The sequence below is a fragment of the Strongylocentrotus purpuratus genome, unplaced genomic scaffold (assembly GCF_000002235.5).
Source record: "Strongylocentrotus purpuratus isolate Spur 01 unplaced genomic scaffold, Spur_5.0 spur5_scaffold_7, whole genome shotgun sequence".
NCBI lineage: Eukaryota > Metazoa > Echinodermata > Echinoidea > Camarodonta > Strongylocentrotidae > Strongylocentrotus > Strongylocentrotus purpuratus.
Genome location: NW_022145613.1, coordinates 37,047,028 through 37,066,742, shown reverse-complemented (window position 1 = coordinate 37,066,742; position 19,715 = coordinate 37,047,028). Strand labels below are relative to the sequence as shown.

General features: G+C 38.2%; 1 protein-coding gene across 2 annotated transcripts in view; it reads right to left on the bottom strand.

Annotated features, from left to right (window-relative positions):
* The window catches only part of LOC581061 (dynein heavy chain 7, axonemal), a 100,825-nt gene extending 86,302 nt beyond the window's left edge, over positions 1-14,523 (bottom strand). Inside the window, exons 1-15 of one of the 2 annotated variants that reach the window (XM_030974889.1) lie at positions 14,293-14,523; positions 10,879-10,950; positions 10,355-10,463; positions 9,650-9,788; positions 9,289-9,385; positions 8,624-8,807; positions 7,597-7,795; positions 6,826-6,945; positions 6,343-6,526; positions 5,893-6,072; positions 5,182-5,334; positions 4,385-4,498; positions 3,883-3,903; positions 1,142-1,269; positions 402-705 (exon numbers count right to left, since the gene is read on the bottom strand). In XM_030974889.1, coding sequence (XP_030830749.1) covers positions 402-705; positions 1,142-1,269; positions 3,883-3,903; positions 4,385-4,498; positions 5,182-5,334; positions 5,893-6,072; positions 6,343-6,526; positions 6,826-6,945; positions 7,597-7,795; positions 8,624-8,807; positions 9,289-9,385; positions 9,650-9,788; positions 10,355-10,463; positions 10,879-10,950; positions 14,293-14,307 — 2,019 coding nt within the window. In that variant the 5' untranslated portion in view covers positions 14,308-14,523. The remainder of the gene's footprint in view (positions 1-401; positions 706-1,141; positions 1,270-3,882; positions 3,904-4,384; positions 4,499-5,181; positions 5,335-5,892; positions 6,073-6,342; positions 6,527-6,825; positions 6,946-7,596; positions 7,796-8,623; positions 8,808-9,288; positions 9,386-9,649; positions 9,789-10,354; positions 10,464-10,878; positions 10,951-14,292) is intronic. The other variant, XM_030974888.1, reaches the window with a different exon arrangement.
* Between the last annotated feature and the right edge of the window lie 5,192 nt (positions 14,524-19,715).

The window sequence follows — 19,715 nt, the reverse complement described above, 5'->3', positions numbered from 1 at the left end:
TGTACTTGAATTAAATCCATTATAAAGGAAGACAAAACAACGACACCAATGCCAACAGGCCTAAAAGGCCCATAAGAAATGTCTCATAATCAAATACTTTATCATTACAAGTTGAAAACCATTGTATTAAACAAAATATAATAATAATAATAATAATAATAACGTAGGCTTCTATAGCGCATTTCATTTTCAGAGAACATAACAATGCGCTTTGTAATAATAAAACACATAACTACTAATTCATGAACTAAAGAAATATCAAAATAAGGACAAGATTAATAATAATCAATAATTATAAACATCAACTGCAGAGAAATGAAAGCAAATTATGACAAAATACAGTTTTGATGAATACAATGATTAATATATAAACGGGAGAACTAAGCGACTGGATGACATACCGTGAGTCCGTCCTGGTATTGGGAAGTCTTGTCATCCACAATGGACTTGTGCTCTGCAAAGATCTCTGGCATGCGGTCATGCCACTGGAAGGTGCTGCTGTTCAGACGGATCTCAGCGGGAGAGAATGAGGCATAGTCCACCAGGAATGATAGACGGTCCCTGCTCAGGACTAGGTCCTTCTCAAGCTCATGGATCGTCTTCTTCTCCACGTTCTCGATGTAGACCCGTAGCTCCATGAGCTTCTCTGTGTTGGCAGGTGTGGTGAGAGCCTGCTCGGCAATGGCTTCATATTCTTCACAAAGTCTTGTTGAAATAAAGAGTTAACAATAACACATCAAATCAGATTTTTTTTATTTTTTTTTTTATTTCTTCGCTTAATGTTTAAAACAGTATACATATGACAAGTATCTTTGAAATCTGTGATATCTCCTAAAACACAAGTTTTTCCTTATTTACTGATATATTTTTTTTTTAAACATGCTTAATAGCATTGCCAAAGAATTATTTTGATATAATCTTACATTTCATGATTGTCATCTTTTCAACGTTTGAGATAGTCTTCAATAGTCTTTGATCGGGATATTCAAGACTCTAAACCCAAGCCTGTTAACTGTACTCTTTGGTAAGACATAAATTCAGATACACATGTTCCCTATAATGAGACTACATATTTCATATTTAAGCCAAGGGAGAAATGAACATCAAACCCAGCAAAGTATAATCCATTCTGTATACTCACTTGCGGTTGGCATCAGCATGATCCTTACACATTCTTGCCAGGAGGCGTTCCATCAGACTCTCAGCCCTCTTGGACAGGGCTCGGATCAGCTCATCACAGTGTAGCTCAAACATGCCCAGTCTCACAACCTAATTGTGAACACGTGAATTATGCATTGTTAAAACAATGTGATATGTGATACTCAAGGCATTATCTTGACTTTATTTCGGGTCACAGTACAGTTTTGAGATCACCTTGGGCAATAGTTCTACTAAAAGTAGTCCATATTTGTATATTATCTTACTTTATCAACATTTGACATGATGTGGTTTAGTTTGTTTCAGTATCCAAGTCAGGTTTAGGATCTTTAGGAATTTGGGATAACACATTTAAAACTTATTAATAGCTGCGATTGATTCAAATCGCTCACAAGTCTTTATAAGACGTGGCTTTGAAGAGTTATATCAAATAAGGTTGTCAAGAACTATTAAATACTTACCCACACTCAGCCTCAATATCGACATGCAATATGTCCCTCTATCATTTTGGGGATTTAAACTTATTCAGTAGAATTTTGTTGGTATTTTGCTGAGTCACAAATATCCACACAATTTTGGCGGCTAAATTGGAAAGCAGCTAGTGGCACTATTGAAATTACCATTGCAAGACAAATCTTGATCATAATTCTTTGATAGCTATTAAATTTACCTTAAATTAGATCTGCCTTTGCTTGTTATTATAAAAGGCATTATAAGAGTATCAGTAATGTTATTAGCACCATCAACTAATAGTAAGATCTCTGAAGAATGGATTAGGCCCCGGCCTTTCCCCATTTGAAAATAAATAACACTGCATTTTTTAATAGCACAAATGCCAACAAATCTTCATGGAGCTTTTGGACCTAAGCTGCAAATAAACATTAAGCGCTTGCACATCAAAGGAAAAACATATATTAGACAAGACGGAAAGTACTGATGCAAGTATTTGGTGCAAAAAAATTATTCATAATTTATATTTGCTTTACATAAATTACAAAAAATATTATTCCCAACACCAAATAGCAAGTTCATTAGCTATGGCTGTAGATTAGATGAGTGAAAAGGTAGAAAGTGTACATTTTACTATTGAACAAAAGCCAAGTTTATCAACATTTGACAGTGCTGGCAAAATAGTTTGAAGTGCTGCTGCCATTTTTCAGAACTAAAGTGTGTTTCCAATTTGAGACATAAAAACTGCTGATGATAGAGAGAAATACGTAATTATTCAAAACTAAAAGTTATGGAGTTTACTTGGCGCATTGCACAAACAGACACATTGCATTCAACTTAATGACATCACAATAAAGACATCTATTCTACATGTACACTTAGTAAGGAGAAAAAAATGGTGTTATAGTTCATTATACAATGATTACCGGTATATGAAATAGAAACAGTTGTGATGAAAAGTGAATAGTGGTACATGGATACAGAATAATGCAAAAATGTGCATCTCATTGTTTATTGTTTATGTAATAAATTTCTACTATGGTGAAGAAAGAAAGAGGGTATTACTAAATGGTTTTAATCACTACTGATTATGTAACAATTATAACATGAAGTGTTAACCATTAAATACTGAGCCTAATGTTACTTGTGATGAGGTCGATGGAAAAATGTGTGTGATACTGAAATCAAATGGATTTCAACAGAATAAATGCTTCACTGTGAAAGATAAAAATAAAGTTTGAAATTTTTGCTAAGCTATCTAAGCTATGTAAATATTTGGCCTTTAAGTTCTAATAGTGAACAAATTAATAATGAGTATTTAGATATACATCTAGTAGTGCCGTTTATATGTTGTCATATATGTGTGTACAAGTATATCTTTGTGGATAAGAATTTACAGACCTTCTCCATAATTTGCACATTCTGATTTATGGAAAGAAATAAGAAAACTTAAAATCAATGTATTTAATGTAAAACAAAACAAATCTTAGGAAAGTTCAATACTTATCAAACCAATAAAGTGAAGTTGATATTTTGACATTGTACCATGCAATGAATTTTTTTTTCCCTCAACTTACATACCATGTCACAAACTAGCTTTTGCAAATGTATTGACTTACAACATATTAATTAATCTTCAACCTACAGTGTATGGGAAATGTTAAGATGTGATGATTACCTTGTCACTGTTCACCTGTCTACATGAAAGTGAAAAATTAGCTTGGAAAATGTATTCACCACAAGACGCATGGATGTAATGTCCCAAATCGATGTAATGTTACTTGATAGAGAGCAAGGTATTCAGTAAAATAATGAATTTTTCACACACAAAAAATTCCAACTGAGAGTTTACTTGTGTTCATCTACATGATGCATGTATATATCAGAGTACCAGTGACAATGGTTGATATTTGTTCAGTAAAGGTTTTTTAACCCATGCTGAACGATGAATAATAGAAAAAGTGCACTGATTAAACCTTTGGGTGCGTAATTTGAATCATTTTAGCATCACACATTTCAATACTGAACTACATCATGTCTTCAGAAATATGTTTTACCATACTTAGTTGTAACCTGTGAGACATGTTGGTAAATCTATATTTCACACTGAATATCTTGCTCTTTTGAAACGTGTGTGCCATGTGATATGTGTTAATATGTCCCAAGTACATGTATTAATTAGTTTGGAAAAACAGTATCAAGTTGTTATGAAGAGAGAAAAAGAAACCACAAAATGTTACGAGATAGAGCCCACTTCAATCGATCACAACAAACCTTTCTCTGATCAGCACCATCCTAAATCAATCAAGTGAAAATCAAACAAAAATGAAGAAAAATAACATTTAGAAAATAATCCACATTCCAACATTCATGTATATTTCATGAATGTATGTTTCGATTAGTGAATAACAGACATTATCATCAGCATTGTGCTTTCCCCACAGCCATCAGAATTATAGTGATTTCAAATAGATACATAAGGGATATTGTAGATATAAAAACCAAGACTGCAAAAGAGAAAAAGAATACCCCTTATTACTTAAACCTTCCACAACAGGCATATATAGGGTCATGTGAACTTTTGGACAATTTCTACATCAAAGTAATTGTGTGTGAAACTTGTCATTGTACCCAATCCTAATCCAATCCTCATCCAAGACAATATAACATTTACATCCAGAATGAACGTACGTGATACCCAACAGCAAACAGAAACCCTGTGCTACCAATCATGACCTTTGACCTTTCACCCCTTGATAAGCTACATGTACGTTACCTTTCTGGTATGGAACATGATCTCTTCATTTAGTTGATGGTATTTCTCCACTTCCTTGGTGTACTCCTCAAACGTGTGCTCTTCCTGCATGAACTGATCCACTTCGCCATCAGCCTAAAGGGAGAAAAAAGTATTTAAGAAACCAAAAACAATGCATCATTGTCAGAGTGGCGTGTTGGTAGAAGAATAAAGGTACAGAGTAAACCTTCACTGAGGGACATAAAATGGTACACTTAAAATGGAACATCAACTTTGGGAGAGGGGGTACGTTCCTTTTCAATAGCTATTTCTAAAGCATGCATACATGAAAATGGTCAATCTATCCTTTCCTTTCATAAATCCATTTGACATATTTTTCAAACCTATTTGCTTTGTGGTATACAAGCAAATCTTGTTGCCTATCACCATGAATATGGCTCAAATGATATCATGTCTTTGTATAAATTTGTTACAAGATCTAAAATGTGAATACAAGAGCAAATCAAAATTGTTACAGCAATACTCCATTTTAACTGTTAACTGAAAGAAACTAACTATCAACTCAATGAGATTATCAATCAGGAAACAAGCTTATTTGCTTTTCATTTAATTCCTCCTTAGTTTGTCTCGGTCACCGAATGTAACATCTTCGGTAACACCCAAGTAAAACTGTGACTACCACTTTTTGGGAAGTGACAATTGTATCAAACATGGTTTCGTATCAATAAAGATACACTACTGTCACATTCTGAACTCATACTCTGGAATGGACAGAAACCTTAGGGGGGTAGTTGAGTCAATGGGGGGTCTATACATACCTGTTTGTTGATGAGGAACATGTATTTGTCATAGATCTTGAGATGTTCCTTTGGACGTTCACTCTCCCGTTTGACTATCTCTCTGACCTTAGCCTTGTGGTCACTCAAGATCTCTTCAAGAATGGTTGGATGCAAGGTGGACTTTGGACCGTTCTGCATGAGGTTGATCAACACAACAAAGAAAACAGATAATGTCAATGTGTAATGTCCTTTAGCAAGACATTGATCTATATTTGCCACACTAAACCCAGGTGATGTTAATGGGTACCTGGCAGGAATTAATTCCTTAATGCTAGAGCGCCGTTTGGAAGCCGTGCTAAAGCCAGGGTAATAATCAGGAGCGCCAGGAGTGTCAAGTCTGACAGACATGAGCGCTATACAAGAACCCACTATTATTATTATTATCATTATTCATGCACTCTTTTCCCCCTCACTTTTTTCTATTTTTTCCATTGATTTTTGACACACAATACTTTTATGTGACATACTTAACATGCAGTTGGAATCACCAATATAATTATATTCATGATTTAACTTTAAGTTTATGTGTGTATCTTAATATGTGCAGCATGTTTTGAACAGCAAGGAAAAGGCACTATATCGAATATCTTTAAGACTGGATTGGATTGAATTGGATTGAATATTCATCACGCACCATGTTTAAAACCCCTATACAATTTTCTTATCTAGAAAATGAAAAAGTAAACTCACCCATTCTGAATAGAGCTTGGTCTCTACCCGTGGAATGACACTGACGGATTTGATCATGACATCGTAGACGTTGAGCAGGACCACCTCAAAGTCAGGGAAGGTCGGCTCAAACTTGATATCACTCCCATCCAGGACTAGTCTGATCACAAAGCCAGGATGCTCAAAGGCACGGGTTGAGGTCTGGTGTGTGCGGGTAAAAATGATCAACAATGTAAAAGGGATTTCTGAAGAAACTGCAAAATGGCTCCATGCTTTATATTGTAGCATGTCAGATTGTCAAAAAAACTTTCCACATGATGAAAAAATGACAGATTTGTCATACTTGATGTTCAATACATGAGAGAGTTTTTTATATTAAATTGAATGTTTAGGTCTTACAAATTTCCCTTTTTTCTTAATTTTCGTAATAAACTACATGTATATAATCATTCACGTATTCGCTATTCTTACTGGTGACTGGTAGATAAGACTACTGAAGTCATCCATGGAGTGTAGACACAGTTTCTGCAGTTGCTGGGTCATAAGGGTTGCGGCACAGTTGAAGAATGCCTCTAGCTTCTTGCCATCGTGGTTGCTTGGCACGAGCTTCCTTCGATTGCCCTGATAGTAGATGTTCTGGACTTCCGGAAACCACCTATAATTGGAAAAAAGATAATTCTATGAATTCATTCTTACCAAGTGTCTGTGAACTACACAAGCGTGGAGAGAGAGACATCGAACATAAAGTGCCATCTTGAGACACATGCATTGGGTCATGATTTGTGCTCTTAGCTTAACTGAGATCACAATGAATGGATACCACAGTGAACTCCTACATGTAGTTTCAACCAGTATATGAGAATAAATAAATGAGACAAAATTCAAAGGCATGAATATTGAACAAAAACAACAACCCAGGGAAGAGAGACAAGGGAATCATACACTAATTCTTACTTCTTCATTAGTTTCTCTTTGGCGCCCTCTATGTGTCTCATGACAAGAGTCTGGAACAAGGGAAGCTCCATGGATGTAGTCTTCTGATGAAACTCTTGGATGTCGACCAACCTCAGATTTCTGTTTCAAGTCAAACACAAAAACAAAAAGATGAAGAAAAAAATTATATGGGTATCAGCATCTAGCGAGCCAGAAAAAATGTCATATCATATACGATACGATCAATCATCCCATATATGCGTCTATCTATTATGTGGTCGAGCAATCAAGTTATCTAATCATTGACCCTACATATTTAGAAATGCAGATTTGATACAGGGTTCCATTGGCTTTGCATTGTGCGTTAGTTAATATCCTCCACATTAGGATTGCATTTATAATTTACATAGTCATAAATTCTATTGAATTAATTCATGTACATTCATAATCTTCCATATCTCCATCAACGTATTTCCATGTACATTTCTTATGATGTCAATAATACAAGAACTTTCTGAGTGATATATTAACATTCTATGCACCTGATTTACATCATTAAGTCAAATGTTTCTTTATTTGGGGTGGTGAAGCTGCATGTCTATAATATACATATTAATATCAATTACTTAATACTAGATCCCCAACAATGTACAGACACATTTATGTTTCTAATGCTTTTACAGACCAAGGTTTGTAAAAACGCGTCAAAACACGTCATATGACGCACATAAACCTAGGTTTGTCGACAAACCTCCTTTGTGAATTCGAGCCAATACAGTTTCATCCACTTACCCAAAGGAGACATGCCAGAGTTCCAGGACTTGAAGCATGGTAGGGTTAGTGATGTCAAGCTCCTGGACGATAGCACTCTGGGCAGCCAGGAAAGACTTGTTCCAGGGCTTGGGTACGACAGAGAGCTCAGCACGATGAGGGATCATCTCCTCCTGCTTGTCATCATCCCTCTCCCGAGGGTCACGCAGGACAAAGTCAACTGTGCATGTGGAGGAACATTTTGGAGATTTTCACAAAGCTCTTATTACAAACCTCACACATATTCATGCATTTAAATCACCCGCATGAGCAAAATACTACAGGGATGCCAGTTAGAATTGATCAAAGGGCCTGAAAATGGAATAGAATGAGCTATTTTGTATATATAAAAGAGCCTAAACTATATGGCCTGAAAATAATTCGCCAGGGCCTGAATTCAAGCTTTTGTCTGAAAACTGGCATCCCTGATACTGGCTTGTGAATGGGTGATTTTGATTAAAACCCCAAGTCCATCATCACTAGCTGTCACAGATATATATCATTATTTGTATTGTTTTAATACTGTTGCTACTGTTGTTTTGAGGAGTGAGGTAGGTTTGATTATATTATTTATAATCATCTTGTTGTGACAATCCCAAGTCATGTGTCAAATGCATTAATTATCCAGATGTAATACAAAGAGTTGAGTAACTTTTCTTGTCCGTTATTATTCTTTTGTTTATGCAACATCAATCTGATTACAAAGATTACTTTACGCTTGTCTGAATTTAACATTTATATTAGTACAGTACCTTCTCACACCGTAGAAAACTTAGTAAGAAAACAGCTCTCCTACAGCATATTTGCATTTTGGTAAAATTTATATGATAATAAATTGATGGTTGATAGAAGTTAATTTGAGTACAAATCTACTTTTCTCAATCAAAAAAAAAAAAATCTGTCTACAGATCAAGAATGTAATTTTTAATTCTGCAAGAAAATTAACTTTCTTTTAGAAATGAAAAAGAACTTGTGGTAACAGAAACAATTAGTTGAGACTGGATCTTACCGATGGCTTTCTTGACACTGAGCAAGTAGTCTTCTTTCATCTCATCAGAGAGGGTTTCAATGATTTCTCCATGACCCTCCTTCAACTCCTTGGCTACGAGCTGGAGTACATTCTCCAACCAGGAGTCCTCCATAGGAGCTACATGCTCCGTGTCTATCCCATTGTGGATGTAGTAATAGTAGCGCTGCATGCACACACACATGAAGGAAACAAAGACAGTTTATTTGTCGGCTTGATTGATGTAGAACTGACTAGTCACATCACTGTTAACATAGGAGCTTACATACTTAAAAGTGTAGATTAAATCTTTGAAACATAAAGTACTTAGAGACATCTGTGATGTATTAGGCACTACATAAATCTAGAATATCATCATCTTTAAACCCTGATCCTAACCATTGTTGATGTGCTGTGCTAACCATACATGTATCAAAAGAAATGTTATGAATTTCTTGTGAAAAGCTTTTAGAGTTTCATCATGAAACCCATGCTTGCACATTAGATATACAACATTTAATCAGAATACTGCAAATAAGGACATTAGATAAAGAAATGTTTTCTTGCCACCATTCATTTTTGGATCAGGGATGGTGTAAGTACATTTTTATGCAAGACCTAAGTCTCATAGTACATTCCTGATATTAAATAAATTTGACATGGCTTACCAGAATATCTTTCTCAGCAGCTGTAGGGGATCCTGTTCTTGAGAGAGGAGGGAGTTCCCCCTCAACAGAAGGTGGTCTTGCTTCTATTTCTTGTTGCCTGTCAGGAAGGTTCATCATGGAGAAAATAAATTTTTGTTCACTCTTGCACCTTATTATAGTTCAAATTATGGCAAAAATTAATGGGAAGATCAAATGACTGTAAAACTATATCAAGCCCCCCCCCCCCCAAATCTCTCTCTCTCTCTCTCTCTCTCTCTCTCTCTCTCTCTCTCTCTCTGTCCTTTCACATTTTCACATACACATGAATATAGCTTTGAGAAGCAATCTAATTTCACTTTTAAAGATCAACATCAACACTTACATAATGATATTGACAAGGGCATTCCTGAAGCTCTCCCTGTCCTTGCGAGGGTGACCGAAGGACTTTCCTTTTCCATTGGTGCCATTCTGGTCTGCCTCGTTAGACTTGGTCCGGGTCCTGGTCCTAACTTTCTTAGATCCTTGAAATTAGATTGAAATATTGAAATTAATGAGCATACATCTCCCAAACTGTACATGGAACAATCATGTGGTCGACAGATCTGTACACTTGACAAGAGTTGCAACGGTTGTGATTTTGATTCTAGCTGACAAAGCACATATATATATATATATATATATATATATATGTGTTTTATGGCCAGACATTATTCTATAAGTGCCACTCTTCACCCGGGTGTACTGGTGTACTGTTCCTCAAACTATGAAGGAATCATTCCTAAAATGCTGAAGAGCAACCAAACTACAATCAGAGTAGAGATACTGAAGTGCCATGAGCATTGTGTTTGGACACAAGCAGTATTACCACTCTCAAAATAACAATCAAAACATGCGCATAAATTATTTACTGCCCATGGATTGTCACTAAACACTGCTTGAAGTCTGGTGTAATTTTTTTTCAATGCTCTCCATAATAACGCTTGCAATCCCATAAATTGGCATTTACGTCATAAATGTAAACAAGACTTCTTCCTAACATTGTCCTATGTTTTGGTGATCATGTTGTTATATGTAAAGAACAACTTACTTGGAGTGATCTGTGCTGCCACACTCATATCCTCTACCTCATCCTCAGGGGGTTTACCGGACAGGACGAAGGAAGGTGGATTGGCCTGCCATATTGGTTTGCTGCGTTTCTGTTTCAATACAATGTTTGATACAATTCATATTGGGGAAAAAATGAAGAGCAGATCAACTCTTCCTACTGCCCAGTCTCTTTGTGCGACTGCTATATTTGACAATCAGTATGTCCTGGTTTAATGTGTGTAGGAAATATTCACAAGCCTGTATTTTTATCTGTAATTCATTCAATTTTACAATTTCTTCTCAAGATATTAATATGATTTAGGTATAAAATAAACCTTACATAAGCTTGCCCAGCTGCTATCCAAAATGCACAATGTTTAAATATATGCATGTATAAGACATCCATTTTCAAGTTTTAATAAACATCAAAAATATAAAATAGAATTAAAAAAACTATCGTGCAATGCAATTATAGTAGTTATCTCTGAACTTGTGAAAAAAATAAAAACATCATTAATAACTTACTGCAGGTAGAGTGGGTAGGAACGATTGAGCATCATCTGGCTTCTTTCCTTTGTTTTTTTGTGGAGCTTGATACTGCAAAAATAAAGGGGGAAAGTTTCAAATATATTGTATTACGGTACACAAAAGCCTATACAGGTAAATTTATATATTCACATGGCTGTGATATGAGTGTAAAGTATGATAATGGTTGATTTTGTTTGGTGTCAAAAAAATTAAACAGGTAAAAATGCCAGAAGTAAGAATTTCATAGATAAATTGTCAGAGGTAAAAATGATTAGAGGTAAATATGCCAGGGGTAGACAAACATTCCAGAAGTGACAATCCTTCACCATCAATTTTGTATAGAACAATGTCCATTTTGCTTTCTTCTTTAATTTTCCTGCATCAGTTAAGAAGAAACAATTACAGTAAGCATAATTACACTACCCATACCACTGTACTACTAGTTCTAGATTCTAAATCTTAACATTTCACCCGTCAAGTGATACATACATGCAGTCCGCATCATATGCATGTGCAGATTCTACATGCTGTCACCATGGGTTTGTGCTGAGTGGAGCTCACGCCTCCGTACTTATCCGATTCGAAAAATGGGGGAAGGGTATTTTCAAACTGTAATGGCTCGTGATCCCTTGGGGCTAGCGAAAAAATAAGCGCATGGATATATTCCTTACGACTGGGACTACTTATTGCTCGGGGCGTCATTTCTAAAAAGTGGCAAATCCCGGAGCTACGATGAAAATCATGTTTAAATCACTGTTTTGACCAAGATGTTTTTAGAATTCCAAGATGACGCCCCTTTGGAAATATGGGGATGAACCTGCTCTTTCATATGACACCTCTTTAATTGAGTATCACCTTCAAAATCACAAGCAATAAAGGTTTCTTTTTGGTAATAAAAACATTGACCAATTTTGCATAATTGCGTAATACACGTAGACTGCATAAGGATGCGTGCAATCTCTATGGGAAGGATTTGAGCACACAAAATCGAGTGCGCGATCAGAGACCCTAGTGACCTGTTTTTACTGTAATGTAATATTACGTAGGGTAATGCACCCGGTATTCGGTCAATTTCCAGTATTCAGTCAGACAGACGTCTCCAACTTTACTCGAAATTGGTCAGTGTCGCACAACTTTCTGCACTTCTGGGTTCTATTAGCACATAAGTTAATATGCATTGCCATATGTAGAAGCCTATTGTGAAACAACTACGTGTGCTGGTGCAATGAATTAAGTATGTGTGTGAAGAGGAGCTCTTCCGTGTTCACTCCATCGCAGCGAATTTGCAAATGGCGCACTTTCCGCCATGCAAGAGGTATTTATACATTACCCTTGCCATGTGGTAGCGTTCGTCCAGTATTCGGTCAAAGCACTGACATTCAGTGCTTTGTCGCACAATTGTGGGAAAATATTGCGCAACTATGCGCTGCTCCTTGTCAACGGAGATACCATGCAAAAATCAAGGAGGTACGAATTCAGAATATGAGCGATTTCCCCTTAAGTGACCGAATATTCCCTATTATAGGCATTGCCTTTGCCTTTACTGTGCGCTTAAGTACGTACATGTACAGGTAGGCCCTCTCTCACTTAAATTCAAAGCCACTCGAGCGGATCGGCCAATAGGAGCACGTATTCTAAATGTACAGCGCTCAATGCGTAAAGTTCTGCGTGCAAAGTGACACAAAGAACTTTAGCTTACAATTAGCGCATGCGCAGATCGTTCATCCAATCTCAGCCTCATTTTTGTACGATGGCGCCTAGCCTGGCCGACATGGGCCCTTCAGATTTGCTATGGCTCATTTAGCCACAGGGTCCTCAACGACTGGAACTCCCTCCCTGAGTTGGTAGTATCTGCAACCTCGGTAAACAGCTTTAAAGCCAGACTTGACAAACACTGGAAGAAGGAGCAATATCATTCACCCTTCTCCCAGTTGACACTCCAATTATGACAATCCTGATATGACCCAGCAAAGAAGATACAGATGTAAAATGAATGTGCAAGACCCGGAAGCTGGGACATCCCCCCCCCCCCTTGAAGTTAGACCTGGAAGCTTGGCAGCTGGAGACGGCTTTCTTCCAGAAGCTTTGGTATTCAAGGTATTCAAGGTATGGCTGTTCTCCATTCACTCAATGCTAACAGATATTTGTGCGAGGAGCAAGCTTATGATTTTCCGTTTTTCTCAATACCAAAATAATGATATTTCAGTCAAACCCTCGATTTGTTATGATTTTTTAACTTAAGTCAAGACAAGTCTAGATCTATTTCATTTAAGTATTTCACTTAAGTTAAAGTTTTACTTAGAAATCTAATTTTTTTTAAAGTTAGATCAATTCTCATTTTCGTCAAATTTAAGGTAGACTTTCTAGACCTAGATCTAGGTCTACAAACTGGAAATTAATTCTGAGATGTTCGTTGATTTTTCTATATTATGTGTTTGCCAATTGCAATAGCTGTGTGCGTCATTTGTTTGAAGTGCGTCACCTATTCAAAGCAGGACGTGTCAAAATCTCTGCGGTGTGACGTAGACCTTCTAGGCCTAGGTCTAATTGACTTTGCTATTGAACTTAAATTGTGCTTAAACTAGGGATCTGGTAACTTTGTCTCAGATTCTGAAATAAAATTCTGGATTTAGCTCATGCTGCAATGATAATTATAAACCTTTAGGTCAGTCAGGAACCCCATGACTTTTACAAGCCGATCGCCTGTATGATTATCAAGATATTTATGATTGGAATTACTAATTTTGAAAACCGTTCACCTGACGGTTTTCATAACACTAGATCTAGATCTACAGTCTATTGGGGAAAACGAGTATGGTAAAACCGGTCACTCAAAGATTTTTACTTTTTTGAGGCACTTCTTGATCATTTTGAAGCGCAATTTTTTTAGGGCTTCAATGTTACACCACATCACAGACGCTGATAACACGTAGGGCAGTGCATCTCAGATTTAACATTGTTAAACGATCCCTTTAAGTTAAGTAGGCCCCCTCTCAATTCGAAGCCACTCGAGCGGATTGGCCAATGAGAGCGAATAAACTCACTGTAGGCCGAGACCTCTAGGCCTAGATCTAGATCTACAGCGCTTACAATGTAGATCTAGAATGCGCAAAGTTCTTCGCGAGTGAATAGATCTAGCTAATCTACCTCACCTGGCTACACTGCCTGCAACATGCTTATTTCATGAGAATCCTCATTTGGTTAATTAGATTAAGTTTATCGTTAATGTTAGGCATTTCTGTCAGATAACTACAACTTCCAGTCATTCCAATTCATTGCGTCACGACTGTCACTAGCTGTCAGTGTCACTGTCACGATTTCTTCTCTTCAAAGTTCAATCAACATGTTCAACCTCCACACCATTTTGAAAACAAATCGATTTAACTTTCGAAATGCACTTTATTCACTCACCTGAACATCAGCCATTATTTCCTAGTTTTAAAGATCTTGTGGCCATATATGATCGTACACGACTTAGTTCAGCACATCGTGGTTTAAATATTTTTCCTATCTTCAATGAAAAATTCAATTTTGACGGTAGTCAACAATTCCTCTTTCAACTTTGAAGTTCAGCTCCGTGCGTTAAGCGTTGCGTAAATAGCTGGCACATCATTTGCACGTAAGTTGTACACAGCCAATGCGCAAATCGGCGGTGTGTTGCTACGGCTACAATCTGACCCGGAAGCACTTTGTCTACTGAAGATCATCTTTTCCGGTTAGTAGCACTTCACAATTAACTCACACGAAAATAACGAATTGTCATTTACTGCGGCCGTGGCTGTGAGAGGACCCGGGTGTCAGGGCCTATATTGAACAAGCTGAAACAAAAGTCGCAATGAGATAAACTGTCGATACTAAGCAGGGGCGGATCTAGCTTTTTGCCAAGGGGGAGGGGGGGTTGACCCAGTGGCGGATCCAGGATTTTCCTTTTTTCTTTTTTCCCCTTTTTTTCTTCATTTTTTTCTTCACTTGGCCGGCCAAGGGGAGGGGGGGGGGGTTAAACCACCGACCTCCCCCCCCCCCCCTAGATCCACCCCTGGTAAGATTAGAGGCTGATGTGATCAAGACTTCTTTTTTTTTCATATTTGAAAGTTTGCCCCGGATTTTGCCCAGATCAGCAGCTAAATAAACGAAAAACATTATTTCCTGTTTGTTCGTAGGCCATTCGGGCAGGCGCGTACGCAGGGGGGGGGGGGGTGTTTGGGGTCAACCCCCCCCCCCCCCCCCCCTTTTGAGTTTTGTTTTTGTTTTGTTTTTTTTTAAATAAAAATATACATATATTTTTTTTTAAGTCCTTATAGATGACCTAAAAAAGACGACCTTGACCCGCCCCCCCCCCCCCCCAACGGAACGGAATGTCGATTGGTAAAAATTTCAAATTTCGGGACCCAAAATAAATAGGGACCCTCCCCCCCCCCCCCCGCTTATTCAGCAGCTGGTTGAGTCGTTGCAATTTTTTTGGGACCCCCCCCCCCCCCCCCCCCCCCCCCCCCCAAACCTGCGTACGCCACTGCATCCTGGGACCCCTTTTCAGGGTCACGGTCTGCCAATCCTTTTTTTTTTTTTAATTCATATACATGAGGTATTGTCCAACAAAAAGTTGTCATTATATAGGAGTAGATGTGAACAATTTTTTTTGAATAAATATTCTTCATAGATTTCATATAAATCATACATAAACAATTCATCTTCATTACAATAACTAAAAAACAGAGCAGAGAAAAATATTTGCATGTTTATCTCGGCCTTATATGACAATGCTCATTACCAGGCGCGGATCCAGGATTTTCCAATAGGGGGGGCCGAAAATTTGAAAATTGCGCATACCGTTTTTCAACTCAACATACCAATACTGACAAGGTCATATTAGAAGCACCATTTTTTTTTTACATTTTCATCGGGGAGGGGGGGGGGGGGCTGAAGTCTCTTGCCCGAAAAAGTAATTTTCCGGTTTCACAATTCGGAGCGAAGCGAGCGAGCAACAATTTGAGGATTATATGTATTTTGTGAAAGTGTTATTTATCACCAAAATATACGAGAAAAGATATAACAAATTCATATTCGGGCAGCTCGCTGTTCCCCTCCCCCCCCCCCCCCCCCATTACGCGCGAAGCGCAGAAGCTTTAATGTTTCATGAAATTATTAGAGAAAGAAGAGGATTCGTTGTACCATTCTCGACTCCTAATCCTTGTCTGAATTTAGTTCCTCCCCCCCCCCCCCATGCTCTCCCCCCCCCCCCTCTCCCGCGCATAGCGCGGAAGTTTTGACCTTTCATTAATTGATATTAGAGAAAGAAGACGATTTGTTGTACCGTTCTCGACTCTTAATCCTTGTCTGAATTGAGTTTCTCCCCCCCCCCCCCTCTCTCGCGCGAAGCGCGGAAGCTTTGACGTTTCATTAAATTATTAGAGAAAGAAGACGATTCGTTGTACCGTTCTCGATTCTTAATCATTGTCTGAATTCAGTTTCCATACCCTCTCCCGCGCAAAGCGCGGAAGCTTTGACGTTTCATTAAATCATTAGAGAAAGAGTACCGTTCGCGACTCTTAATCCTTGTCTGAATTGAGTCCCCCCCCCCCCCTCTCCCGCGCGAATCGCGGAAGCTTTGACGTTTCATTAAATTATTAGAGAAAGAAGATGATTCGTAGTTCCATTCCCGCGCGTAGCGCGTAAGCTTCTGACGCTTCATTAAATTATGAGAGAAAGAAGATGATTCGTTGTCCCATCCTCGATTCTTAATCCTTGTTTGAATTCAGTTCCCATACCCCCTCCCGCGCGAAGCGCGGAAGCTTTGACGTTTCATTAAATTATTAGAGAAAGAAGATGATTCGTTGTTCCATTCTTGACTCTAAATCCTTGTCTGAATTCAGTTTCCCCCTCCAGCGCAAAGCGCAGAAGCTTAACGTTTCATTAAATCATTAGAGAAAGAAGATGATTTGTTGTACCGTCTTAGACTTGTCAAAAATGTTTCTTTGTCTGCTCCTTTTTTCGTCCTATGTCCTCTTACTGCCCCTACTGCCCCTAGCTACGCATGCTTTAAAGGGAAAATGAAACAATCATGATTGTGATAGCATACAATTAGGTCAGTAGAAATGAAAGGGGAAAAAAGGATCTATTTATACACCAACCATGAAATAATCGCGACCGGGAGCGTCATATCTTAGTTTTGTGTTATCGGGCGAGGGCCGGGGCGTAGCGACCAAGCGAGATTTTGCAATGTAGAATGCTGAAATTATGCATTCTAGAAAATCCTTTAGTCCAATATGTACGTTCTTTCCGCTACATGTATATTTCTTTCTAGCTATATATCTAAATTTCCGGGGGGACGTGTCCCTCTATCGGGCCCAGGATCGCCGCCGCTGTCCATTATCACTACCAGCATGAGTTCAAATATAAGCACAAGCGAGTTGGTATGAGCTGAATCCAAATGAAGGGCAAAATAAGAGTTGTGAAGCGGCCCTACCGTTAATTTAAAATTTGACTGTTTAGTATATAGCTTCTATTTGAAAGACATCCAAAATATTGTGCCCTTTTCAATTTTTTTCAAAAAGCAGGGGCTGTTTGTAACGTTTAACTTTGAATCCGTGGCTCGAGATTTTATGCGGCCGGCCCGGACCCCTCTATTCAATATCGTTTCCCAAGCCTTCTGGAATGACCCCAAATCTCCCGATTACAGTTTTTCCCTTATTCGTCGTTACTGTCACTTAGCGCCATTTCCTTGTCTTTCCCCCTTTCTCACCCGACTTTTCTCTTCCCCTTCCCCCCCCCCCCCCCCCCCAACCACTCAGTGTTATCTTGGGTACGCGCATGTATGTTTCCTCTCTTAGTTTGAAAGCACCCCTTTATCTTCGGTGTGTAAAGTCAGTGCGGGCCGGATTTGTGTGTATTACGGGCCGGACTTTGTTGCGTGAAAAGTAACCCTTTATCGGAAATTTTGGGAACACAAAATCGGTCCCTCCAACCCCGGAGTGGGAGTGAGGTGGGGGGGGGGGGGGGAGGGTGTGTGTATCTTCTTGTTCTTTTTTTCTTTCTCTCTCTCTCTCTTCTTTCTTTTCTCTTCTCTCTTCTTTTCTCTTCTCCTTTCTTTTCTCTTCTCCTTTCTATTTTTTCTCTTTTTTTTGCGCCGCCAATAGGGGGGGGGGGGGGGGGGCCGCGGCCGTTTCGGCCCCCCCTGGATCCGCCACTGCTTTAACTAAACAACTATTCTAAAAATCGTAGAATAAAACGTGTTGTATTATTCAGCTATTATACATTAACTAGTTAAATATGTTCTCACCATTTTTCTAATTGTCATATTAAAACGCTTTAAAATCAATAACTAATAATTTTTAAACCTAATTAACATTTCCTTTAGAATCATATTTCTATATGGATGATTATCACAAGAAATATAATAATACAAAATATTGAAATTATGATTACTTACAGAGTAGTCCTATTGCCGTATACTTTGAAATCTGATTAAATCTTGTTAATTGGCATGGCAATATAATCAGTTGCGGAGAGTGCGTCGTGAGATGGTTTGTCTAGTTTTAGGCAAGAGATGGCGGTGGCGGTCTTAAATGAGCAAGGATTTGGCAACTTTTCATAGAGAATAGAGCGTCGTTTAGACAGTCTGACAACACCAAGTAACTGCAGACGTTGAACATAAGACATTTTGTCGGGAAATGTACCAATGATAATACCCAATGCTCTCCTCTGCAGCATCCACTCAAAACTATTTTGCTTGGACAACAGTTAAAATCGATTACCAAACGGGTACACCAAATTCAAGGCATGGACGAATGTACATCATGTATATCAATACCAAGTCGTAAGTGTTGACACTGGTTGACACTGATTTTGATGTATTATTATTATTGTTATTTATTATTTTTTATTCGGCAAAGACAAAGAAAAATCAGTGAATACAAAACAAGAGTACATTTGGAAGAGAGACACATGGATCAGTGGCGGATCCAGGGTGGGGGCACGGGCGGCCCGGGCCCCCACCCCTGACAACAAAAAAGAAGAAGAAGTAAAAAACAAAGATGGGAACCACAATTTTACCTTTAAATTTTTTTTTTTAAAAGACGGGCCCCAAAAATAAAAAATAAGGTAACAAAAAAGGATGTTCACCACAATTTTTTTTTGTGTGTGCTCAATGGGGGGGGGGGGGGGGTGTTGAGTAAAAAAAAAGTGCTCTCCCCCCCCCCCCCCCCCCCCCCCGCTTATTCGCCGGCTAGACTTAAAGAATAAGTCCATGACATTTCACATGTATTGTATGTCTCAAATGGCTTTTGAATGATTACAAAGTGACAATTCTGCATTGTGTACGGGACACAATTTGTTACAAAAAAAAGATAGAGGAGCAGGTAGATTTTGCTCTCGTGGGGAAAAATGACACCCCCGCCCTTTAGGAGAAAGAAGAAGAAGAAAAAAGTGCCTCTCCGGCGGTCCGGAATTTGAGAAGCCCTTGGACCGTGTTGATACAGCGTTGTGTGAATCCGGAAGTGGCATTGCTTCAATCGCCTTCGTATCATCGAAACGCCTACGTAGTGTATTTTTTTTTTCAAATTAAAGAAGTCTTAGACCGTACATGTTGAAATTGATTTTTTTTTTTTAATCTTGTTTTTGTGTTTTCGCAACAGTGGTGTTGAAGTTGCTATAAGAACAGTTTAAAAAACAGATGGTGGTAATGATGATAATGTTGATGGTGATGATCGTGCTGGTGATGATTCTAATGATATGATAATAATGATAATAATATTAATGATAACAATACTAATTATAATAATTATAATAATTATAATGATAATAATGATGATGGTGATGATGATGATGAGAGGCTTGAT